Genomic DNA, 26,487 nt, shown 5'->3' with positions numbered 1-26,487 from the left:
CAAGCACATTCTTGTAACCTTTAACCCCTACAGACACACTCATACAAATGGCTCCATCCGTCTCCACACAGGCATGCTATTTGTATATATAAGTTATGTATGACACATATTGAGAATATTTTGGTTTGGACTAATGGCATTCAGTAAATGTTTTGTTGTAAAGTCTTCAAGGTACTCTCACTTAAAAATGTTTTGATATGTGACCCATTGGGCTGATGTCATTTAGAATGAGTTCATCAGCTCTTGTCATATATTGTATACAGTAATTAGCAGCGCAAACATACAAATAAACACTGCCAATCACTAAATCTCGCCTAACTTTAAATGCAGATGACTGATAACGAGGGGCTGATGGGAGGAGGGTCTGCTAATGTATGTGTGTGTGTGTTTGGAGGGGGATGGGGGTCCACCAAACACATAAATCACGCCTTTCAGACAGTAACTCCAGATCCGATGCGACTCGAAGCAACTTCACATTTGAACAGAGTTCTTAAGTTAGAGGACTTAAATCAACGCAATCATGACTTCATCTGTATCATGTGCGCTCTTTCTATTGGTATCAATCGTTTTTCCGTTGTCTTTTGCGCTATCGGGGGAATATTGTCACGGCTGGACGGATTCCTTCAACTCTTGGCACCGGGGATTCCAGTGTCCGGAGCGCTTTGACGGTGAGGACGCGCGCTACTGCTGCGGGACATGCGCGCTCAGGTACTGCTGCACGTACACGGAGGCGCGCCTCGATCAGAGCACCTGCGACTCGGGCTCCGAGTCTGAGAACACGGATGATGTGAGAAAGTTGACAGAACGTGGTGAGTCTTTATTTACATTTGTGTAATTCATCTCGTTTTACTGTTTTTTTCCTTTCTCGTTTTGTACACTGGAAAACGTGATATTTTACATAAGAAAGACCGAAATCGCATAATCTTGTAAAATGTAGGCCCAGACAAATATTCTGTTTTATTCACAACTTTTTATAATTAATTTATATAACTTTTTTATTTGAAATCACGTGATATGTACTAAAATCTAAAATTTACATTTGATTAATATAGAAAGTAAATTTCAGAAGTTGATTGTTGGGACATTTTTACCTTGTTATTTTTCTCCAGAGCATATTAAAATACCTAGATTTTTCTGAAATATAAAATTGTTGTAACTTCCAGTGCCATTTTTCACCAACCCCTGACATGCATATTTTTATAATCCTTGTGATTAATTCTGTCTCATTTCTCTCTCTCCCCAGTTCCAACCTATCTGCCTTTTGTGATTGTGGTGAGTGCATTCCTGTCGTTCATTCTGGTCGGTGCGGTTGTATCTGTCTGCTGCTGCCAGTGTGTGAAACCCAAAGCAAGCGATCGGCCAACGGGGCCATCTGTTGCTCAGACCAGCCTGTTGGAATCTGGAGGACCCTCTGAGGACAGCTCCACACCGTCCCGCACCTCCATGTCAGGCTCCTCCACGACAAACACTCGCCCTCCACCATCCGAGCTCAGCGTGAAGCTCTATGGCCCGATGGGAAACGCCTTCTCAAACTCTCAGTCCCAGCAGTATGTTCCTCCACTGCCACAGGGGGCACCACAGTTCTACCAGCCCTACATGAATTACCGTCTCCCCCCAGAACACAGCATGCTGATGGCCCCTGTGTTTCCGGATGCCCATCCTGTGTTTGGGCAGGTGCACGGTCAGCCTTTTCCTCAGGGCCCCATGCACACAGAGCCCATATATCCCACTGTAACTATATGATAATGTTTATAAAACTACAAATGGACTTTAAAAATGTGTGGTACTACACAAGGAACAATAATATCCCAGGGATATTTTATTTTTGCTGCCTTGGATGGCTTCCATAAACATTTTCTGTATCTACATAGACACAATCACATCTGACATCATGTTGGTCGTGGTTGGTATCTTTTATGATGTATTAATACTTCTCATAGGAGTGTATTTGCATGAACACTTGATTGTTTATTCATCAATAACTGTTTGTAATGGAATTTATAACAGATTAGAGAATACATTTTATTTTCATAGGCAATTTGTTTGACTGTCTTCTCATTCTTACACAATTCTAAATTCTTATTTCAAGACATTCAGACATGTTTGTGAAACTAGAAAATTAAGTTGCTTGAAATTAGTATCACACATTCAAAGGTTCTCAAATGAATGAATTGTGAAGAACATTTTAATAATTAAAAAAACCTTTCACAGTAAAGAAGCTTTTAGTGCAATGGAAAGGTTCCAGAGATGTTAAAGTTCATAGATGTTAGTGGAGTCATCAATGCCAGTAATGCATTTATTTTAAACAGAGATGGGCACATTTCACAAAATACTGTGTGGAAAAATTTACTTAAATGCAAATTACATTCGATTTTTTTCAAGGGTTTTAAATACAAAAAAGTATTTTGTATTTCATACACATATTTTAACTACATGTATCTGAAATACTGCCTATCCCTGTTTTTAAGAGTATAGGATTCATGAAAAGCACAAGCAACATTGGTTTAATTAAATGGAGCTAGTTTAATTTACTAAAATTAAGTGGCAATATTTTCCTTAACTGTAGTTCTAGACATATTCTTGAACAGTAAGTGTCTCTTTGTCCTGCAAAGAGCTTTGGGTTTTTCTTTACAATACTTCGATAGTAAAGCTCTCCAGCCGTTACAGCTGCTTGTGTATGTGGCTTAGCGGGTTTTATGCGTTTGCATGGAAACAGCAGGAGGGGAGAGGACAAAAGATGCAGATCTCCTCACGCCCCTGAGAGTGGGATTAGTGCAGGTAAAGAGGGGTGTGTGAGTGAGATTAGGCTCTGGATGGCCCAGCTGGAGTTTAAGCAGATGCGTATGAGTTCATTAACGAGCTGCAGACAAGCCTACTGAGTTTCACCCCAAATCCTGTTATGATGTAAAACGTGTCATGTGAAGCTAAAGACATGAATAAATACAGCCATGCAGACAAATAAATCTGCTCAGGTACACATCTGGAAATAAACCAATCTGCGTTTCTCCACTCACACACATTCAGAAGTGTTTGAACTTTAAATGCTTGGGGGGAAACACACACACACACACACACACACACACACACAAAGCTGTTTTAGTTTCACATACACTTTGAGTCCAAAAATCTTCGTGTAATTATAACATGTAAAAGACTGTAAAACCCAGTGAGTTAAGATAAATCGTTTCAATTGAGGAAACCGACTTCCTCAATTCATTTAAGTGTATAAAACAGTATTTATGAGTACTTATTTGAATTCACTTTAAAAAGTATATTTAATTCATTTAAACTTTACACCCAATTCAGATATTTTGTATACTGATTATGACAGTCATATATCAACAAATGCATTTACTCAATTTTACCACAATGGCAAGGACCCAAACACTCAGACATAACAGAAACGCTTTTAAATCCCATCATAACAGAACATTAAACACTAACAGCAGCTCCCCATATATAAATGCAAAAACACTTAATATAACATGTAATTTCAACATTTACCCTCCATACTGTAGCATAGCATGCTGGGAACTAGAAATCCGCTCTAACTTATTCCATTTTGCTCTATTAAATGTAATTTAAGTTTCAGTAATATTTGAGGGAAATTATTTAACTAATTAAGTGTAATTGTTTTGAAGAAAAATTATGTGGTTTTATTTTACATAGTTTTTTTTTTTTTTTTTGCATTACATAAAACATATTTACATATATTTAAATAAAACTCAATTTTAAGTCATCCAGTACAAAAGTACTTTTTAATTATTATTATTATTTTTAGATTTCAGCTTAAGTGCTGTAGACATTTCTGTGGAAATAGTCAGCTTGCCACAAATGCTGTCAGTGGAGTGTCATTTCCATCACTTTGAGTGTAAATATCGCCCCCCACAGGATCAAGAGTTCGGTGCAAAAACAATGTAGAACCTCATGCTGGTAAAGAGATTAGGCAACAAAAAAAGATTATTGCATTGATAGGGGTCTTGGGTGAGAGGTCAAATTCCAGATACATATCGAGCCAATTCAAGACAGAGAGAAAGCGAATCAATCAGATGACATGACCAACTGAAAGGAATTCATCTTGACGAGATACACAAGTTTATTAGTTCACAGGTTTTAATTATTAAAAAACGGACTCTCAGAAAAGATGAGACATTAACACGATTCAATACTGAACATTCTGAAAGTTCTTAATGCCCCTTCAGTCAAACTCCAAAACACAAAGTAACACCTCATTTGCTCAAACTGAATGATAGTTCTATTAGAACTCAAGCTTAAGAATTCTCATTTAACTGGCGTTCCGTAATAATTTTACTTCTAAAAGGGCTGTTCACACGTTTTTGCAATTAGTCTGCATTAATATATAACTGGCAATAATTGGTTCAACAGCTTTTCAGTCTTTTCGGCATCTTATGCAATTAGCACCAAATTTTTTAGAGAAGTAAAATTCTGATGCTTTCCATTTAAACCTTGTGTGAACGGCCCTCAAGCCATTCTACAACACTGACATGATCTGGGACAGTCATGGTTACATAATACAAGAAAAACTATTTGCACTGTTATCATGAGGAGAAACATTAAAGACATTAAAATAATTAAAGACCAGTTTAAGCATAACTGAACACCGTACAAACGGCTCTATTGACTAAAGTCACTTTAGAGAATTTAGTTTAAACTAATGCACTAGAATTAAACCCCACACAGAATAGTACACCTCAATATTTCTAAACCAGCATCCATTTCCACTACGGACTAAATACAGACAATATCACAATATTAAGTTTGACTTATATAAAAACAAAATGAAAAACTGACACCTCATGTCCACTGAAGCAGGAAGACAGATTAACTACAGGATCACTATAAGAGGTCAAGTTATCAGATTGCAGATGGTTCTTTATATCAGTTAAGTGTGTATAGATGCACAGTGACTGTGTGGAACCATGGGAACTGTCAGTGTGTGTGTTTGGAAATGTGCATGCATGAGAGTGTAAGTGAGTGTGTTTTATTTTAGTAATTTTTTTCCTGTTGCGGTTGTGTGTGTTAAGCTTTCTCTGTGCATGTTACTCGTCTGGTTTTCTCTTGGGTTTTTTAGGGTTGCGTGAGCGACTCTTGGCTTTGCAGAGAGGACAGATCGGTGCATTCCGGTGAATTTGCTGGTGGCAGGAGAGACAAGCCTGAAAAAAAAAAAAAATATATATATATATATATTTTTTTTTATTTAGCAAGGATGCATTAAAATGATAGTGAAGTAAATTATAGTAAATATAAAAAATATAAAAAAATACTTTTATTTCAAATAAATGCTGTTTCTTTATGCATACAGTTTGTCAAAGAATCCAGAAATAATGTATCACAATATTAAGCAGCCATTTCTAACGATGATAATGAAAAGAACATGAATTAAGCATATCAGAATGATTTCTGAAGAACTTTTTGACAATGAATAGCAATGGCTTTTGAAAATTCAGCTTTGCCATTCCAGGAATAAATTATTATTTATATATTTCTAATATATTAAAATAGAACAGTTATTTTAAATTGTAATAATAGTTCACAACTTTACTGTATTTTTTACATTTATGCATTTAGCATTTATCCAAAGCGACTTAGACATAAAATTCATTTTTAGAATACAAGCTCACAGCTGAGCTGAGTTAAAATATTTTTCTTTTGGCAAAGTAATTGTCAAAGAAAGTAAATATATAGTTCCACATGAGACTGCTGGTGTTTGAGTGCATGTGCACAGATGCAGTAATGTAAAAAGTCTGTGCACCTTCATAGGTGGTGGCTGCTGGCGGAATGTCGCTGTCTGCCTGACGTCTTGTTTCCGTGCAGCTTGAAGCTGTTGGGCTGCAGCTGCCGCTGCTGCAAGGGATTCTGGGATAGGAGGCTCCTGGGGTTCTGTCTGCCACTCAGCTTTTTGCTTTTCAAAGTAGCTGAAAGGAGAGGAAGAACACACAAACAAATAGTAAGCGATTTAGCCTTCCCATACACAATTACGCACTCTCTGTCTAGCTAATTTTCTGACTCAGCTTTAAGAATTACTCTGTTGCAAACAAAGACTCCTACACTGCAATGACTCATTATGAAGAGTTCCCCCCAGTCAAACACACACTCAGGAACAGTGTTACTAACTCCAATGACAGCTTCTCCTCTTCCTGGCTGAGGTCGGGGAGTCTCTGTAAGCCGAGGGTCATCCTCAGGGCATCCACGTGTTCTTTCAGTGGCTTGTATTCATCGTGGAGACGTCTGGTAGTCTCCAGCAATTTGTTCAAGTCACTTTCAGACTGTTTGATAGTGTTTTCCATCTGGGAGAAGAAATACAGCCACTATATAAATCACAATGGGGTAAACCTAATGGTTAGACATCTGACCTGGTCAAATCCTGGACATCACAGAAAAAAAAAAAAGAGTTTGTAAAGCTTCTAGAATACGTAAACTACCATTCAACCATTTGGAAGTTTTGAAAGAAATTATATGATCATACAGTAATTCTGTTTTCATGAAAATACAGCAAAAACAAGGCACTGTGAAATATTACAATATTCTTAGAGTTTCAATTTAATACACCTTTGCTGAATAAAAGGATTAAGTTCCTTTTATGATATATATATATATATATCTCACCGACCCCAAGCTTTTGAATGGTACTGTATATTCTGATATATTACATAAGTTGCATACCTTTGAATATGTGCATTATGTCATAGAAAGTGTAAATACAATGGATATATATTTATTTTATAAGTGCACTACAAACATCATAAATGAATGAATCAAAACCAATAAATCTATTATCACCTGATGTGTGATATTGTATAACGATTTTTTTTTCAATTACCACATTAATGTCAGCATGTATGAGACGCAGCTCCTCTACATGAGCCATTTTCTCCTGCAGCAGAAGATCCATTTCCTGTTTGTACTCTCTCAGGTGCTTCTCCTCTGACTCCAGAGCTTCAAACTCACTCCTCAGTCGAGATTTGATCTTCTCCATCTGAATTGTCTTATTCCTGCAAAACCACACAAAACAAAGGAAACATCCAGCCAATGCATGACAGCATATGACGATGCACTGCAAATGCAAAGTCTTCTGATATGGTGCATGTGGTTTTAAAACGAATACGGCATCTATTATGTGGTTTCAGTGATCCGATCACAAAGCGCTTTATACAACGCGTGTGCACATCAAAATTCAACAACAACCAGACAATCATGTGTATGTCTGAGGGTTGCATAAATGATTAAAAACTGTTCCGCAGGAAATGAACCGTTTGCTCTGCAGTTTCGTGTCAAACCACAACAGGATGCTTTTCACACTCATCTTCGCGAAAATAACGGTGCGATCAGAGAATTTGTTAATGTAGAATTAGTGGTCCTTGGTATGTTTTCAGATTTAGTGCAAAGCTGCGTGTTTTTATGGTTTCAGTCCTTTGATTTAGCATCATGACCGATACAAAGAGACTGTCAAATGAGAAATTTATCAAACGATTTTTTTCTTCAGGTAGTACATAATTGCAAAATCATGCATTGTTTATGAAATTAAATGATTAAGGGGAAACACTTTCTTCTTCTTCGATCTAGGCTGAATTGGCCAGATGTTGAAAACAGGCACGCTAGCTGCTGCTTTAGGGATCAATCTCAGCTTTTCTTACCTTATTTCTTTGATGTTTTCTAGCTTGCACATTATCTCTTGCTCGTCCGCCATGGTGGACTATGAAAATTTGAGATTTCTGAGGGAATAAAAAAGGAGGTAAAGATTGAAACGGATATACCTCTCATAAGAAAGACAATAGAAATGCTAACCAGCTGTGGACAACGGCAACACGGCGCTGACTACATTTCCCACAATCCTCGACGAGGTTTAAAGGGAGAGTGTGGTAAATTAAACAAGAGTTTGTCGGCCGTTTATGATATTCAGATTATATGTTGTTATAGGAAATATTGGGCAAATTAGATTTTTTTTAAAAGTATAAAATAGTAAACATGTTTATTAGAAAACAAAGAAATAAAAACATCTCCAGTAAAACAGAAAAAAACTATATCGTCAGTCGGTGTCTAATTTATTCACATGAATGCATTTCCCGTGTCTCAAGTATATCAATGTACATAAGTATAATAATTCCATATTTAATTGCGCTGGTATTTACATGGTTAAAAAACAGTGGGTATTTATTCATACTTGGTGCTTGACGTTATTATATATCTTTGTATTCCCCATTTGCAATTTTGGTTTCGATTGCTCGTAGATAAACCCACTTCCTCTCTGTAATTTATCCACTTCATTATCCAGTAATTATTTTCGAGAAACCAAATGATCCAGTCTAAGAAGAACTGAACGATTCAGACCGAATCGCGAAGCGCGTTTAAGAAGTTCATCGAAAAGAATCGACTCAAAAAAGAATGATTCATTTGCGAATCGGACTTCGCCACTTGTGATTCACAACAGAAAATACAAGGCACGAGAATTGAAAGCTCATTTATTTTCAGAGATATGCATCGCCAAACAGACATTTGCTGCTGAAAAACGACATGAGCTGAAAAACATCAACGTTACCAGATAGCTACCGAGATTTATATTTAAACTAACAGTTGAACCTGTCGTGGCGACTCAACCGGCATTGTTCATAGGCTGATACTTGATTGTAAAGGATTCCAAAACAATAACAACTGCCGAATACTGTATCAGGCTTCAGAACAATAAATTTGGGAGTATGGCAGTCGTACCGGACCGCACATTCAGCGCGTCCGGTGTATTTTTAACTCTCGGGTGCTGATTTACCGGAGTACCGTCCACCCACGTGTTTCAAAACACAGAGACAGAGGCAACAAAAACGCACTTTTCTGCAGCTCTGCCCGTTCGAGCGGAGCGACAGGGGGCGTCCAACGTGTTGCCGAAGCGCAGGCGGTGGGTGCAGTCGGGGCCGCTGTAGGAAAGGAGGGAGGGAAGTGAGGAAGGGAGGGCGAGAGGAGAAGGAGGGATGGAGATGGATGATAGATGCTTATGTAGCGCGTCCCGTACGTTTGCCGTTATGCTCGGCCGCAGACAAACTTGCATTATCCCGTGACTTTCCTTCTTTCCCCTGCTGCTCCACCCATGAAGCAGGACGCAGGGCGAATGCATGCCAGTGTTCCGGAGCGCGTCGTGATCGCTTATTTATCCGTCTGATAAATGGTTTTGGAGCTCGCCGCGCCCGCCGGTGCAGGCCCTGCGCTCCAGCGCTGCATCCCGCACATCCAGCGGGTTTTCCGGGTCCGAGTGAGCTGCAGCACCGCAGAGTCCAGCTGCGAAAATCCCAACGCCGGCTCCAGTATCATCGTAAACATCGAGGACGGCAAGGAAGAAGATTGCACTAAAGCTAAAGTGAGTATGAGTGTGAGAGAGCGCGTGTCGCAGGAGACCAGCGCGAGCACGACATCGACATTCAAGCTCTTTATTTCATTACATTTTCGGGTCTGTTTTTACTTTTATTGGCCAAATTAGAGACTTTGTTTATAGCCTCTATGTATTTATGTAAAATACATCCCATGTAAATGTTTCTGGTGAGGCGAAATGATCTTTAAATCACGAGCAGAACTGATGCTCACGACTCACGTTTCACAGATTTACTGAGTGCAGTTTGACATCCACTCGTTGACCTCTGAAGAGACAGCATAATATCAATGACCGATCGTAGACGTATTCGGTTTTTTTTATTTTTTATTTTTATTTTAAGATACTTAAATGTATTTTTCTTTAAACCTGACCCTTGCACAAACCTGTTGATACTGTTAGAGCTATAGCAAAATATAATGTATGTCTCGTTCACATAGTGCAAGGCGCTTCAAATGTCAACAAGCAATTTTTGACAATTGTCATTATAGGGTATTTTCGAACATTTGACCCTCACAAGTCTAGCCAGATTTGTATACACGCACAAATCCTTGACACTGAATTTTCCTATTTTTAGGCAGGTTATCTTCAATATGAAACTTTTTTTATTATTCTTTATGCACTGAAGACATGAGGCATTGCACTTGCAAGATGTTGGTGATGAGAAAACAAGTGTCCTTGCTTTTGCCAAACAAAGTCAAGGCAGTTGAAGGGTGTGAGCACCCACCCCCCCTCACACACACACATACACACACACATTTATTTGGCATCCTGCATATATATGGCAGTGTTATAGCACTGGCCTGTTGCTGCTGTATTTGTTGGTGTTTGAGTTTTGCATGAACCTAAAGCATTAAAAGTATCTTAAATTGTGCAACTTCAGGTAAGTCTGTGCATCTCTTTGCAAGTGCATGCTTTCACCTCCTGCTGAATCTTTTGGCATAACTGCACCATAAGATGCTACCACCCACTGTGTCTTCAGACTGAGTGCCTGAACTCAGAGCTGCACCGTGGGCCTTAAATGGGCTTCATCTAGCCATGAGCTCCAGCAAAGAGACTCCACTTGTTGCTATGAGACAAACCAGCATAAATCTGTGTGTGTGCTCGAGTGCATGGTGGCCTTGCTGATTGTAAGCCTGTGTTGTGGAGGAGGTGAGGAGCAGAGAAGGGAAAAAGAGGAGGAAAACAAGGCAGAAATCAGAAGAGAAGAGCGAGGGAAGAAAACAGGAGGGGGGAAATAGGAGGATGCATTCTGTTATTTGGTTTGTTTGTGGTGCGTCTGCTGTTTTGCTGCTGGCTGTTTGAGTCACAGAGTATTGTGTGATTTTTAGGACATGAGATATGACCTGTGTGTTTACAAAAGACTGAAATTCGGTGGTCCACTCGCGTGGAGCTCACTAAAAGCTGCCCCCACATGACGAGCCACTTGTTTGTCCATAAGATGGCTATTCTGGCTCACTATGCTGCAGTTTCTCTCTGCAGTCAGTGAAGTGACAGAGTACGGAGCCTTCCTCTGTTTCTTCACTCTTTCGTATCTAATATGATGTCTTAGCTTTGTAAAAAGCTGATCCAAACTCTGCTCTTTGGCTCTTTCTAACAGAGGAGTGGGCTCATACCTTTTCACCCAGGGAGGAATATTTCAGCGTTCTCCTCCTTTCTTCCTTTTGTTTTTATGTGCTCCACACACACAGACCTCTTCCACCCACTCGGCAGCAGTTTCCCGATCAGTTCCAAAGCTGGCCGGGTAATTTTCAGAGAAAGCATAAATTTACGTCAAACACGACTTAATGAACATGGTCATGTGAATTTGCAGCTGACCATATATTTATAAAAAAAAAAAAAAACTTGGCATAAGTATTTAATGATTTACGTCATCATTTCAAATTGTTTTCAGATCAGCTCTTCACTTGTCCTTATTTGTCACAGTTTTTGTCCACTTATATCTATACCATAATTTTTCCGGTTTTCTGTGGGCTGTTTCACTGATCTCAGAACAGTTTGTCAGTCTGCTGTGGTGGACTGCTTGCATTGACTGTGTGATGCAGCTGATTTGCGTAATTTGATGCACACAAAACATGTTAAAGATTTATTTAATTAAAGTATATTTTAAGTATTATTATTATTATTATTATTGTGTTATTATATTATAATATTATGATTTATTATCGTTATTATTATATAAGTAATATATTTTAACATTTTATTACATAAATGCTATTTATTATTAGTAAATTAGTGTAATTGTCCTAAATATATTAAGTATTCATATAATAAAACACACACACACACACACACACACACACACATATATATATATATATATATATATATATATATATATATATATATATATATATATGTTAATAATACTGTTATTAATAGTATTTATATTTGCATTTAAATATATCAGTAATATGTTTTATTTTTATCATATAAATGCTTTTATCATCTTTATAACAATAAAAATAATAACATTATTTTGCCATTTGCTAATAACAATATTGTTATAATTTTAAAGATGTTAAAATCAATTCATCCTAATTCAATAAAGTATATATTTTTAACATCTTTATGATAATGAAAATCTTTATTTTGTTTTATTTTTATAATATAAATAATAATAATAATAATGTTATTAATAGGAAATATATTTATATTTTAAAATATTTTTATCATAAAAGCTTTTTAACCTCTTTATGATAATAATCGTTATTAATAATAAAATGTTTTTCTTAAAAACATTCATATAAAATATATATTATTATTGATAATAGCAATAATAAATTATTTGTAATGAAAATAATTAACATTATATATTATTATTATTATTATTATTTATAACATTATTATTAAATATTAATTCTATCATATTTTTCACAAGCTTGAAAGGCAGATTGCTTCATACATTCCACTGTAAAATTTTAAAGATATTAACAGAAAACTTATGTCTGACTTCTATGTAAAGGTAAATTGTGTTCCTGTCTGTTCAAGCTATAGTGATTATTAAAGCCATCATCTTTCAGGTTTACTGCAGGCTGTTTCACTGATCTCAGAGCAGCTTCTCAGTCTTCTGAGGTGGACCACTGTTGCTGACTGCGTGACGCAGCTGATCTGAGACCTGCTGTTGAAGCTATGATTCCCAGCTCGGGCCCATGGTTTGTGTGTGCAGACGATGCGGTTCAGTGCCCAGGGGAACATGCTGCTGGAGTCAGCGTCACGACTCAGAACAGCAGCTATGTCACGCTGGGGAGGAAATTCTTCAATACGCCACATCTGCAGAAAGAGAGAGAGGGGGAAGATTGTATACACTGTCAGTTTAAAGTGATAATATTAATCTCAATGCAACCAAACACCCATAACACACTCTCTGTCACCATCGCATGTGTGAGGAGGGCTCCAGTTCTGTGCGTAGGTGTTTATTAGTGAAGCATGCATGTGTGCTACTTTATACGTGCATTTCGGCTTGGCACGTGAAGCACTGTATGGTATAGATTGTTGTAAATGTAATATGTGCACTGTGTTTGCATGTGTGTATGTTCCAGGCTTTCCCAGAGAACACTGCGTTGTGTTAGTCGTGACTGCTAAAAAGCAGTTAGCTGATGACAGGGCTGCGTTGCTAGGCAACCGGTGTCATGAGCGCAGAGGAGCCTCTCGTAGCTGGATGGAGCTATCGGTTTTCTCTACACACACATGCACACGCACACACACTCAGCCTACACATACACACATCCCTCTCACCCCACACACAAAAAAACAGAGATGCACACACATGCACATGCAGATATTCACACATTCTTACTCACTTTATGCACACACAAAAATTAGACATTGCATATCAACCTTGATAGAATTGCAGAAGTTTTTAGACATTTTAAGAGAATTGTAGAGAATTATTGCAGATGTGCAGGAATCTGCTAAATGCAAACAAAAAAAAAAAAAGAAAAAGTGAGGGTCTCTGAAGCTGAAGTGAGTTTGCGTTTGCTTTGGACGAAGTTCACAGTATCATTTCCCCTCGAGGAAGTTCAAACAGAGCCCCACCCCAAGAAGCTTCTCTTTTTGTCATATTGAAATAGTTTACAATACCGAAACGTCTGACATGAGAATTTAAAAAATGCAATAAGTTTTCCCAGCGGCAAATATGTTTCTTCAAAAATAAGTTCTTGGGTCAGGAAAAAAAACCTGTTATGAATCTCTCATTCACCACAGCTGCATTTATTTGATCAAAAATACAGTAAAGATTTTATTATTGGAAAACGATATTAGAATTTAACTTTTTTTCTTTTTTAATGTCTTTTGCAAGTATATTTTTTTACGAGATGGCAAATTTCTACAGTCATTATTATACTACAGTCTTCAGTGTCACATGGTCTTTAGGAAATCTTTCTAATATAACAGAATTTTGTAATGCTTTTCTTCAGTTTAATGCATCCTGGCTGAGTACGTGTAAAACATTATATACACTACCAGTCAAAAGTTTGGGATTTATGTTTTTTAAAGGAGTTTCTTATGCACATAAAGGCTGCCTTTATTTGATCGGAAATACAGGAACAAATTTAATATTGCGAAATATTATTATGATGTAAAGAAATGTTTTTCTTTTTTAATATAAATTCAAATGTAATTTATTCCTTTGATCAAAGCTGAATATTCAGCATCATTACTCCAGTCTTCAATGTCACATGATTCTTCACAGATCATCGTAATATGCTGATTTATTATCAGTGCTGGAAATTGTTGTGTAATATTCTTTTTGGAACCTGTGATACCTTTTTTTTTTTCAGGATTCTTTGATGAATAAAAAGTTAAAAATAAGAGTATTTATTTGAAATAGAAATATGTTCTAACAATATACACTACCATTCAAAAGTTTGGGGTAAGTACATTTTTTTATTTTATTATTTTTTTTAAATAAATTGAAAATTTATTCAGCAAGGATGTGTTAAATTGTTAAGAAGTGATAGCAAAGATTTGTATTTTGAAAAATGCTGTTATTTTAAACTTTGTATTCATCAAAAATCCTAAAAAAAAGTATTGCAGTTGTTTTTGATATGTCCACATTAAGATTGAACAGTGGAATATATATGTAGGAAGGTCAACTGTCTGTAACACTGTAATTTAGAACTTACTGTGTCTTTACAGGGCTACAGCACTTTTACAGTTTATTAGAAAAGCTTTTATAGTTTATTAGAAAATCAGGAGCATTTTCAGACTTCTTGTAGTGTAATAACTCCCTTTGTTGCTACCAAGTAGATACCAACTTGATGGTCCAGACTGTCCTGTTCAGCCAAGTGCATGTGAGAAGAGCAAGCTTTTCCAATGACCTTGAGTCAAAATCACAGTATAGTGTGCCTGAACCCTTTATTTTCAATAAAAGTAAATAAGCAAATAAATAATCAAGATTATGATTATGACTGATGAAAAATTAAATATAATTTGGATAATATATGTCGATTGCTCTACAGTAGTGCTCAAAATTGTCTATTTGAAATCTGTTTTTTGCAGCAGTTGAGCATTATAGCCATTCACAGACATATCCATTTTAACAAATTAATGCAATTTAAATTGGTCAAATGATCAGTCCACCATCTGTTTTCTTTCTCTCAGGAGTACATTGTGTCACTGATTAGTCCTGTGCATAAGCACCGTGAGCGTTTGACTCTTTGGCTGCAGCGGCGACTGCATGCCCTACGTGCAGCTATTGAGTACGAGAGCTGTGCTGTGGTGCAGGTGAGGGACCATGCACTGGAGCTTCAGGGAGGTCATGCACAGGTAATGGCTGCATGCGCCATGCTGCAGCGCCTGAAGATGGAGCATCGCGGCTGCCGTGAACCCCAGCCCTTGCCCGCTGCTGCTGGCCACGACTCTCCAGAAGAAGAGGAGGAGGAGGATGAAGAAGCTGCTGAAGACGGGAGTAGTTCTGAGAGCGATGGCGAGGCAAGGTCACGGAGCAGTAGTTCTGGTGGAGCCGTCAGCACAGCAGGGTCAGGAGAAGGAGTGACCGGAAGGAAGCAGGACCTGCTCATAGCAACCAAACCTCACCGGCAGCTATGCCGCTCATCCTGTTTGGACCGTCCCAGCTTCAGTCAGAGCAACACCTTTCAGGAGTTACGTGCAGATGACACCCGCTCTGACTCCTCCCAGAGAGCCCTCGCTCCGCCCACCTCCTTGGCCCAAATGCCCTTGCGTCAAACCAGTGATCGAGATTACCAAACCAAAATGGACTTTGCTCTAAAACTGGGCTACTCCGGAGAGCAGGTGGAGTCTGTTTTGAGTAAACTGGGGTCCAGTGCTCTAATCAATGATGTATTGGCCGAGCTGGTGCGGCTAGGGAATAAAGGAGATCCAGAGAGTCAGGCAGCAGTGGGCACCGCCGGTTTAATGGCACGGGCAATGGGAGCCAAAGAAGCCATAAGCCCTGAGGCATCTCTGGAGGAAGACTCATCAGACACGTATGACAACCTCCGACCTATCGTGATTGATGGATCCAATGTTGCCATGAGGTAAATGCTATTGAGAACAAAAGTCTTTCCACAAATATTGTTTAAAACATACAATTTCTATAATTACTGACAAGGCCTAGCAGTCAACGTTAATTTGAGATGCTGTTGGCAACCAATTTTACCTTGTAATCCAATATATTTCCAGCTAAAAATGTTAGGTGGAACTAGATTTTATCTATCATAGTTTCAGATTGTGAAAAGTGGTTGGAGGGAAGAATTTTTGAGGTAGAGCAAGTTGTTTTAGGTGCAGAGAAATGTATTTTATATTATGAGATACATTATGATTAAGAGTTTGGTTTTTTTAAAAATCATTATTTGGTGTAACAGAATATGTTGACATGCTTTAATGTTTAAAAAACACATTAATTTTCAAATACTGTACATTATTGTAGGTTCTCTTTGCCCCTCCTCTCTCAAATGTATCGTTTTCTACAAAGTCCTTCCTTCTGACTAGCACAGTCTGCTATGATTGGCCAACTGACCCAGTGCTTTGTGATTGGCCGAATACAGCAATCACTCGTTGGAAATGTAATGCCCCTTTCCATAATCACAATCTTCATCTTTCAAATTTTTTTTTAATGATGTGCTTAGTTTTACCATCAGTTAAAGCCCGAAAGAGGAACAGAGTGGCGTGACAGACACAGTGATGAATAGATAAATAGATGCACCGCGAATCAAGAAATGATTCAGCATCGATTCTGAATTGTTATGGTTTCATGGAAACTAAGAATAAAAAATAAAAAAATTCAGCAGGGTAATGATACTCATACTGTGCTGCATATTGACAATATTGAGCTGAAGCTTGACTTCGCAAATCAAAGCTCAATCGCATTAAGATATTTTCCCCATATCGCACAGCCCTAATTTCCACATAGTGACATAGACATGTGGGGGTGTGTTTGAATGAGCTGTTTTAGGGGGTGTGGCAGAGTCCTAACTTTGATAAAGAAAATCTCGTTTGTTTTGAGACTTTAGTCTTTGCAACGTCATGGATATTATCTATAAACAGTCAGCTTGTAACGCTCCAAAGAGAAAGGAAAATGGGTTAGCATCATCATATGTCCCTTCAAAAGTTTTAAAATGCAAAAAAAAAAAAAAAAAAATACTGGGAAGTGCACAAGAAGACCAGAAACATTAATTTAGAAGGCAAAAGGGTCAATTTAAGCCATGTTAAAGGGATATTAAAATTCTGTATACAATTAAATTTTTTTTAATTCTAAATAATTTAAAAATAAAACACTAGGAGAAAAACTAGATGTTCATTTTTGATATTTGATAAAGATTACATTTACAGTGTAGTTAAATTATGAGTTTTTAAGTTTACTTTAATGTGAGCGTTAGATGATGGCAAAGGTAATCTAAATGTAAAAATAGAGGAAATGAAGCATGCACAATTAGATAACAAACAACAAATAACCATGATAACGGATTTGGTGCCAATAAATAGTGCACCCCTTGTCAGTTTTAATTTCATGCTGACTTAAAGGCTCTGGACTGATAACATGTTGATGAGAGAATTAGTCACAGCCTGGGGAACTGTGAACTAGAGTCATCAGATTCTCACTATTGTTGTTTACTTCTGGAATTTACACTGTTGTAGGAAGTCTTTTGGCGAAACAATCTTGATGTTCCTGTTTTGAAATGCTTTTAGTATTGAGATATGTCCAATCAGTGAGAGAATTTAGTGTATATATGTGTGCGTGTAATTTGATGTTGGTAATATTATTTTGTAGCCATGGAAACAAAGAGGTGTTCTCATGCCTGGGCATTCAACTGGCTGTTGATTGGTTCCTGGAGAAGGGCCACAAAGACATCACAGTTTTCGTCCCAGCATGGAGGAAAGAACAGTCAAGACCTGATGCACCAATCAAAGGTACCACAAAAAACAACAACAAAAATTTCCATGATGAGTTAACACTTCTCTGAAGTGTGAGTATGTGTCTGTGGATATCCAATTGGTCAGATAAATTGCTTCTATTTTAATAATAATTTAATGTATATATTCTAAATGTATCAATTTGTGTAATTGAAAAGTAATTTCTGAATTTATTAGTATTGTTCATCCTCATTTTGATTAAGGAAAAGCATGAACTCCACAAGTTTGTGTAAAACCTGATGAATCATATTCTCAATCATGATTTGAGAATGATCCAAAAACCATCTTGTGCTTCAGCCGAGACAAAAAAATAATAATTTCAGAAAATTCACATGATGAGTTTCACCCGATTCCCACCTTTGATTCTTAATTATTATATTCCATAATGCTTCTTTATTTATAAAATGTAAAATTCCAGAATGTTCTGTTTATTTTTTCAGGCTTAAAATAGGTTAGACCTTTGACGCTTACTGTATGTTGTTAGATACAGTAGATATTTTCTCTGTGTGTGTTACCATCAAAAGCCATTTTTATTTGCCTGCATGAACTTCTCTGAGGAGCCGCCATGTGTCCAGTGAGATCGTCCATCTGTGCTGTGATGTTTATACAAGTTTGCGTATGTCTGTGCATGAGGTCACAGGAAGTGATAATGCGTGATGTCACCCTCATCCTCAGATCAGGAGATCCTGCGGAAATTAGAGAAGGAAAAGATCCTTGTCTTCACACCGTCTCGCAGAGTCCAAGGCCGTCGAGTGGTTTGCTACGATGACCGTTTTATTGTCAAGCTGGCCTGCGACTCAGACGGGATCATTGTGTCCAACGATAACTACCGAGACTTGCAGAATGAGAAACCGGAGTGGAAGAAATTTATTGAGGAACGACTCCTCATGTACAGCTTCGTCAACGACAAGTATGCTCGCACACAGTTACCATGGTGACGGGGTTTTCTCTCTCTCACTAAATTGTCTTCTGCCTACCACCCTCGCACCCGTATGGCGTTCCTCTCTCTCTTTCTTCTTACACTCTTTATTGCTCTGTCATTTGTTTCAGCTCTCTAGTCAGCTGTTCTAATTGTAAATAAGCTTTAATTAATTTACTGATTTATTTGCTTAAATTTGATTTCCAGTGATGAGGTCCCATGATAAGACCTGTTGTGTATGCCTGTTCCTAGTTATATGTGATTTAGGCCACACACTGCTATCCAAATAAAGTCATTTTAAGTGATTATAGGAATGCCATAAATGGGGATTTTTGTCTCACTTGCGAATGCAGTGCACATACACCATCTGTGGTGGTTCACGTCACAAAACTATTAATGATGCTTTAACATACATTGTGAATGCAGAGAGCTTCAGTTTCACTTTATATTAATATTTGCATAATGGCCACAAGTAATGAAGAATTTAGGAGAGAAATATTCTACCACACTTCTGTATAATTTAAAAAACAAAATATAAAATTGTGTATAAACGTTCATATTTAAATACATTATTAAATACATTATTCCTATCATAGGGTTGTGCTTATTTGTGTCTGTTGGATTGACTTTTAGGTTCATGCCTCCTGATGACCCTTTAGGGAGACACGGACCCAGTCTGGAAAATTTTCTCCGTAAACGACCAGTGGTTCCAGAGCACAAGAAGCAGCCGTGTCCTTATGGTCAGTACAGCAAAAGTAGGAAATTAATTTATGTCTTTATTCCAGAACATCACAGCATATTACAAATATCCATATTTGCTGTATTAACACTGTAATATAAGAAGATAAATGTATACGTTTTTCATGCACTGTCAAACTTTGTATTTTTAAAAATAATTTCCAGTATAATGTTATTTAAAAAGAATCAGTGAATCATTTTAAGAAACACAGAAGTAACTTCTTTTTTTTTTTTTTTTTGTCTCAACCACCACTATTGGTTTTATCACAGGTAAGAAGTGCACCTACGGCCATAAGTGCAAGTACTACCACCCAGAAAGAGCCAACCAATCACAACGGGCTGTCGCAGATGAGCTCAGAGCCTTTGCCAAACTCTCTGCTGTAAAGACAATGAGTGAGGGGGCACTTGCCAAATGTGGGACCTCTGGTTCTTCTGCCAAGGGAGATAGTAGCTCAGAGGCAAAGCGAGTGGCACCCAAGCGCCAGTCTGACCCCAGTATCCGGTCAGTTGCATGTGAGCAAGAAGAGAGACTCTGTCCAATGCGGAAGGCCGAGGCCAGTTCTGTACCGTCTTTAGTGTCAGCACTTAGCGTTCCAACTATGCCACTGACGAAAAGTCACGCTGCTGGCGCTCTGAACACACGCTCAGCGAGCAGCCCTGTTCCAGGGTCTCTGCACTTCACCCACAGCTCGCTTGAACACGCAGGCAGTGTCCAGTATCCCCCCATCCTAGTCACCAATAGCCAGGGCGCCTCTGTGGCTTACGGTGAGCCGTTCCCAAAGTATGACTCTGTGGTAAGCGACCATGGCTACTATTCAATGCTCAGTGACTTCTCCACCATGAGCCTCCAAGACAGTTTTTGCAGTCTTGAACAGCCAGAACCTGTAGGGGTTGGTGGAGGATATCCAGGAAGAGCCAGCATGTGTCCAGAACCTGGCCGAAGCCATTCATCAGACTCCTTCTCATCCTACAGTGGAGAGATGTACCTCAACTCAATGGAGGGCAGCCTGGATGACAGCATGAAAGGGCCACCTTCGCAGTCCCAGACACAACCTTTGGTGCAAACGCGCCTTCAAGCCTTTGCTCACGGTTTCCACCATGAGGCCTTGACACGTGTGCAGAGCTACGGAACGGATGAACCCAAACCGGGTCCTCGAAAGCAGTCCTCCGCCCACCTAGCACCACACACCCAACACCCAGTTGTTGGCAGTCGATCCAGCTGCCCAGGAGACTACCCTCCTCTCCCCCAAAATGTGCTGCCTTCTGCCAGCCCCTCACAGCAGGGTCGATCCTTGGGCATGACTCGAATGGACAGCATCTCTGACTCACGGCTCTACGAGAGCAACCCGCTGCGCCAAAGGAGACCTCCTCTTTGCAGAGAGCAGCATGCCAGCTGGGACCCTTTGCCGTGTGGTAATGAGCCCTACAGTTATGGAAGTTATGGTTTAACGGGAGGTCTTATGCCTTGCTGTGAAAGGGTGATGGTCCGCAGCATGCCCGAGAAGATGGAGCAGATCTGGAGGTCCCCATGGGATAGTGTGCCGCCTCCACCGCCCAGTGCTCGTGGGCCAGCGGAGGAACCCCAAGAGCGGCACCCTATTCCAGAACATCAGTATCAAACCTACCGAAACCTCTGTAACATCTTCCCGGCATTTGTGGTCCATTTGGTCATGGAGGAGAACCCTCACATGACCGATCCCCAGCAGCTGGCTGCCGTCATTGTCACCAAACTGCGCTCTTGCCACTAAGCACATCACAAATGGCTGCTAACAACATCACCACAATATTTAGATATCCTAGTGTATGAGAAAATGGACGCCTTGAGAATTTCGTATTTTTGTTTCACTCTGAAGAAACAGCTAGCCCCCATATGTAATTCTGATTGGATTGGATCCATTAGGAGGTTGGCTAGCATGATAGCATTGATGCTGCATTGGTTATTATGTCATCTTTTAAGCCATATGGGAGCTTGGATCTTGTAATTTAAAAGTTTAGCATAAAAAAATTGAAATCCCTCATAAATAAGTCCTGCTTTCTCCACAGTTTAGCTCCTGAGATGGGCCAAAAAGTTCTTAAGGTTGTTCATAAAGCCGACTCAAAGTGTATCCACATTGAGAAAGCAACTGCCTGCCAGTTTGATGGCAGATCTTGAGAATGTGTTATTTTGTTGGTGATGATAACATTTATCCTTTGAAAAAGAGTTACATGAGAGAAATCTCTTTGGTAAAAACCGATCAGAAATGATCCTGCACAATATGAATAGTATTGTGTATGTATATGTGTATTCACTTGCATTAGTGTGTAAATGACGTGACACCGTGGTGGTTTTTTTTTGGTGTTTGATGACTTGATGTGTGATTTTGGAAAGAGGAATGAACGCTTGTGTACCTCAAAGCATGACCTTTGAACTTTTATGGCCTTACATCAGATCGACCCAGCCACACATTAAGGTGAATAGCACTTAATAGTTGTGGAGGTCGCTGTTTTGCATTTGTTTTATAAAGCGAGCACTGGGACAGAAAGGTTTAGATCGGCCGTGCTGCAATTCAGACTTTTTAATTGGCTGGGCTGTAACAGCAAACCAGCCCTGCAATGTCTGTTTGCACACATATACGGATACGTATTTACGAAGCCATTTTAAAAGATTGAGCCAAACAGAAAAACAGTGTACATTTTCCTGATCTGAAAGCACTAGGTATATCTAGTTGGAGAAGATATTATTCATATGTATTTGCTAAATGTTGTTGTTGTATTGTAGATTTTAAGAGAGATGTTTGAGTAAGCATGGGCTTCAGTAAATCTCTCCCAGACAGCATGTTAGCACTATGCTTGACAGAGAGCGCCGGTCCCGTTTGGCTCGTTAGTCAGTAACTATGTTTTCACGAGTATTCACAAACTGGGGAGGATAATGCGTCTCTTCGGCAAAATGCTCTTGTGCAGCATCTATTTCCTGATTGATGCCGAGAGACCGCCCCATTTCATCTGCTCCGCCCTGTAAATTAACATATCTTCAGGAGAGCGTGAATGTTATTGGTCCAGAGATGCTCTGGGTGTTTTAAAAAAAGACTTAAATTGCTCCTTCATTTTTTTTCATGAGCACAGGAGTGGCCCCGTAGGGTCCCCGTTACTGCTCGTGGGAAGGTGTGACACACTGCCTACCTGTCTCTTCCTGTGCGACACACACGGAACACAAGGCTGTTGTTGGGTTGTTTCTGACATTTGGCTGACAGTTCGCTTGCTGGCTCCTCTACCGCCCCTGACCCTGCTTCGATTTGGACACAAAACCCAACCTCTCAGCTCTCTAATACGAACATGGACAGTTCTCCTTTCCTTTAGTTTTATTTTTCAACAAAGTTCTTCCAGAATGCAATTAATGATTTATTTTTTATTTTTACAATCTCTGATACAAAATATTTGTAAATGTTTTATTTTTTATGATTATTTACACATTTTAGGCCAGAAACATATTTTTGTAAGTACATAATTGTAGACACTAAAGGCATGTTCACACCAATAACATTAACTATATAACGATAACGATATTAGCGTCCACACCAGCGAACGATATCGTCTGTTTATTCTAAGTGCACGCATGTCTGCCTCTTCAAATTCTCAAACTCGTTACAGCAGGATGGATTATTATTGGATGTCATTATTTTTTATCAGCTGGAAAAACATCTGAAGGTGATTCTCGTTATAGTTGTGGTGTGAACTCTGCTATTCTTTAATATTGAGAACAATTCGTAGAACTATATTTTTATCGTTGTCTTGATAGTTATCGTTCTTGGTATGAAGGGGCCTCAATGCTTGATCAGTGTCATCATGACAACTTTTTTGGCTAAAGGCATCACAAGAACGTTCAAATTCCTAAATCCAACCCTAGCGTCCATCTTGAACTGTGACATCAAAGGCAGCAGATAATAAAATATCCCATTTAGGACCTTTCAGAAAATCTAGAACTGTCAAAAATGTATTCTATTTTTTTTTTCTTCTTTTTTATGCCCTAATAATGTGCGTTTACTATTGCCTGCTATAGTAGCAATTGTGTCCGAATTGCAGTTCTGTTGTGCTATGAATTGTGACGTATTTTGGAATGCAGTGACGTGAAAGGTGTGGACACATTTAATGTTTGGCAGATTTTTGCAGACTAACTGCAGTCATTTAAATAGGAATCCACAGGATTGGAAATTTACTTGAGGGCAATAAATTTCCCGACAGAGATTTCGCAACTGGTTCAAGTTGGTCATGTAGACTGAAAATATTTGCCCAGGAACTTTCGCTAATTTGACTGCATGTTTAGCATCATTCATGTACTTACGCAGAGTATGTTTCAGGCCTAAATGTATATTTTAGTTTGAGACTGAAATGTTTTAATGGTTGGGTTTTTCCATTTCCCCTTCTCCTCTGAACCTAGGAGCAAAAAATCCCGAAGGTGGTGTTTCTAGAGCAATCTAGAAACTAATTTCTGGTAAGTTACGACATTACTGTCCGCTGCTTAAGCTCCAAGGTTCAGACCCCTATGCAGCTGAGCAGCAAGCGACCACACATCAAATGTCCAGAAACGACCTTTTGCTTGTTGATACAAATTGTATCTATTTCTTGATTGTAAAAAAAAATATATATTTCTGAGCTGTACAGTATCACTTATATGAGTATATATATATATATCTATATATTTAAAAAACACACAAAAAAAGCTTAGTTTTATTTAAAAAAAAAAAAAAAAAAGGATAAAGACATATAATGCCATAATGTCAGTGATACCGTGTGTCACTCGAGTAGCCCATAGAGATGGCTTATTTCCTGCCGGGCAGACCACTACAGACAGGGATCTCTCTCTCTCTCTCTCTCTCTCTCTCTCTCTATCTATGTATCTATCTCTTGCTCTCTCTGTTTCATTTCTTTCTCCGTCCTCTCATACCTCCTTTACTTTTCCATGCCTTGAAATTCGCTGTTTGATGATTATTCTGGAAAGTGATTATTTACCTCAGTGGAACTGAACTTCATTTCTGTTTAACTGAAGGATTTTTAGGGGGTGGCTTTATTTGCCATTCAGTCTCTCTGTCAAAGGAATAGATTCAGGAGAGACCCATTCTGACACAATCTGTGTACTCCTTATATATTTTCACTCTTTGTAAATATTGAAAATGTATTTCAGTCCTCTTGTATTTGCACAGTATTAGTGCATTTCACATACATACAGACACTCTACCAGCTTATCTGCGCCGGATCCCTCTCATACACACACTTAAACTCGACGGGTTGCCCTGACAACCGCAGTCAGCTGATCACATGCTATCATTAGTACTGAAATAACTAATGTGAAATGTTGACTATTGTGTGCGCTGGTGTGAATTTATGGTAAATTCACTGCTGTTTCACTTGTAACATAGTTTACCTTCTACAGTAAAGTCATGAAGGTTTCAGGTTGTAGATGAGACTTTAATTGGATGGAATTTGCACAATATATATATTTTTTTGTTATTTTTTTTTTAGCAAATGAAGTTGACGCCACACGCACACACATTCTCTCATGAGTAAAATGTGAGCTTTATCTGAGTGTCGTACTGAAAGATGTCCACACAGACACATGAACACACCTCGTAACCTGCCTTACAGTTGAACTTCTTTGGTTTGTGAGAGTTGAGCACATTCTGACTGTACAGCACCGAACGTTACGCTTCTTGTTTGTTTTATTTTTCTATTCTGATAAGCGGAAGCACTAATGAAATGAGTGTTTTTTTTTCAGATTAGTCTCTACTGGTTTCTGAATGGACAACCTGATTTAACTGCACGAACTGCCATTTTTTTCTTATTACGCTTGACTAGAATGTCCAAGAAACTACAGGACAACTGGACCCCCCTAAAAAAAGTCGCCGGCTGCAGAGCTGATGTAATCTGTACATTATGTTTTCAATATTGAATACACCAGCTATAACTCGCTCAAACACTCTCACCAACAGATTGATTCTCAGGAACAAACCGATGTGTTATTTCAGCTCCTTTATGAAAGACATTATCTTTGATGTTTGCTCTTATAAAACTGCGGCGATTTGTGAAGTAGCGTGGATGATCTTGAAAACGTGTTCTTAAATTGGAGTTTTGTTGTTCATTTAACATTTCCTCCCCTTATATTGTGGGTTTTTTTGCGCCTTCGCGGGGTGACTGGGTGGTCTTAACAATTTTGAGTCTCGTGCTGTGATGAAGATGACATACAATAGTATGTTTTACTCTCTACTGAATGAAACGTGTTGCTTTTAAACTTGTTTTCAATATGACAAAAACATGAACCCAAAAAAAGAAGGAAAGTGAAATAGGGTGGAAAAACTTTATAACGCTTTGGGTCTGTGGACTCAAACAAAAATGTAAGTCTCAATGACAAAAGGTGTTTGTTCCTCTCAATAAAGCCAGACTGTATTTGGTTAACTGTTATCATGCCTGTGTTTCTATTGGTTGCTTGTTTGACTGTAAATAGCCAAATGAATGAAGACATACAGAGGAAGTAAGATAGTAAGATATTGCAAAACACCAGATAAGATGCAGTTTATTCAGTTAGCACAGAGGTCACGACACTCACACTTTAGTCACTTAATTTTTCAGTGTTCAATTGCATTAGATACAAAATAGAAAATTAAGATGGTAAAAAAAATTGAATGCTTTTTAAATCAGCATCTTATGCTCACAAAAGCTGCATTTATTTGATCAAAACTTGAAATATTGTGAAATATTATTAGAATTTAAAAATAAACAGTTCAATACATATAAATAGTAATTTATTCCCGTTATGGCAAAGCTGAATTTTAGCATCCATAACTCCTATCTTTATCAGTGTTGAAATCAGTTATGCTACAAACATTTATTTATTTAGAATTCTTTCATAAGTTGAAAAGAACAGCTTTTGTTTGAAATATTTCATAACAAATATATTTACTGTCACTCAGTTGAATGCATCCTTGCAGAATAAATAATTTTTCAATAAAAAAAAAAAAAAAATACAAATTTCCACCTAAGTGGCTTAAGTGTTTGAATACATTTTGGAGCCAATGTATTTAAGTTACTTTAACAATCAGATGTGGGATTA

The 26,487-nt window shown here is 38.3% G+C and overlaps 3 protein-coding genes across 5 annotated transcripts; 2 read left to right on the top strand and 1 right to left on the bottom strand.

Moving 5' to 3' along the window:
- Window positions 1–426: 426 nt before the first annotated feature.
- On the top strand, window positions 427–2,082 carry LOC128012009 (protein shisa-1-like). Its single transcript, XM_052594904.1, has 2 exons — window positions 427–809; window positions 1,244–2,082. Exons 1-2 carry the CDS (start codon window positions 521–523, stop codon window positions 1,741–1,743), a joined length of 789 nt encoding a protein of 262 aa, XP_052450864.1. The 5' UTR covers window positions 427–520; the 3' UTR covers window positions 1,744–2,082.
- Window positions 2,083–4,072: 1,990 nt separating this feature from the next.
- Window positions 4,073–7,869, bottom strand: LOC128012011 (zinc finger C4H2 domain-containing protein). Of its 2 annotated transcripts, XM_052594918.1 has the most exons (6): window positions 7,807–7,869; window positions 7,656–7,733; window positions 6,842–7,013; window positions 6,136–6,308; window positions 5,774–5,936; window positions 4,073–5,174 (listed from the first exon to the last, which is right to left on the bottom strand). In XM_052594918.1, exons 2-6 carry the CDS (start codon window positions 7,706–7,708, stop codon window positions 5,061–5,063), a joined length of 675 nt encoding a protein of 224 aa, XP_052450878.1. In that variant the 5' UTR covers window positions 7,709–7,733; window positions 7,807–7,869; the 3' UTR covers window positions 4,073–5,060. The 2 variants fall into 2 exon arrangements, with proteins under 2 accessions (XP_052450878.1, XP_052450886.1); XM_052594926.1 differs by having other exon boundaries at window positions 7,656–7,827.
- Window positions 7,870–8,451: 582 nt separating this feature from the next.
- Window positions 8,452–25,832, top strand: LOC128012007 (probable ribonuclease ZC3H12B). Of its 2 annotated transcripts, none has more exons than XM_052594866.1 (6): window positions 8,452–9,364; window positions 14,978–15,873; window positions 17,607–17,746; window positions 18,425–18,659; window positions 19,302–19,423; window positions 19,677–25,832. In XM_052594866.1, the coding sequence occupies exons 1-6, from the start codon at window positions 9,173–9,175 to the stop codon at window positions 21,152–21,154; spliced, it is 3,063 nt and encodes a 1,020-aa protein (XP_052450826.1). In that variant the 5' UTR covers window positions 8,452–9,172; the 3' UTR covers window positions 21,155–25,832. The 2 variants fall into 2 exon arrangements, with proteins under 2 accessions (XP_052450826.1, XP_052450837.1); XM_052594877.1 differs by having other exon boundaries at window positions 8,453–9,364; window positions 19,302–19,408.
- Window positions 25,833–26,487: the final 655 nt, after the last annotated feature.

Source organism: Carassius gibelio, chromosome A5, assembly GCF_023724105.1.
Source record: "Carassius gibelio isolate Cgi1373 ecotype wild population from Czech Republic chromosome A5, carGib1.2-hapl.c, whole genome shotgun sequence".
Classification (NCBI taxonomy): domain Eukaryota; kingdom Metazoa; phylum Chordata; class Actinopteri; order Cypriniformes; family Cyprinidae; genus Carassius; species Carassius gibelio.
This window is presented reverse-complemented; position numbering and strand designations above follow the sequence as displayed.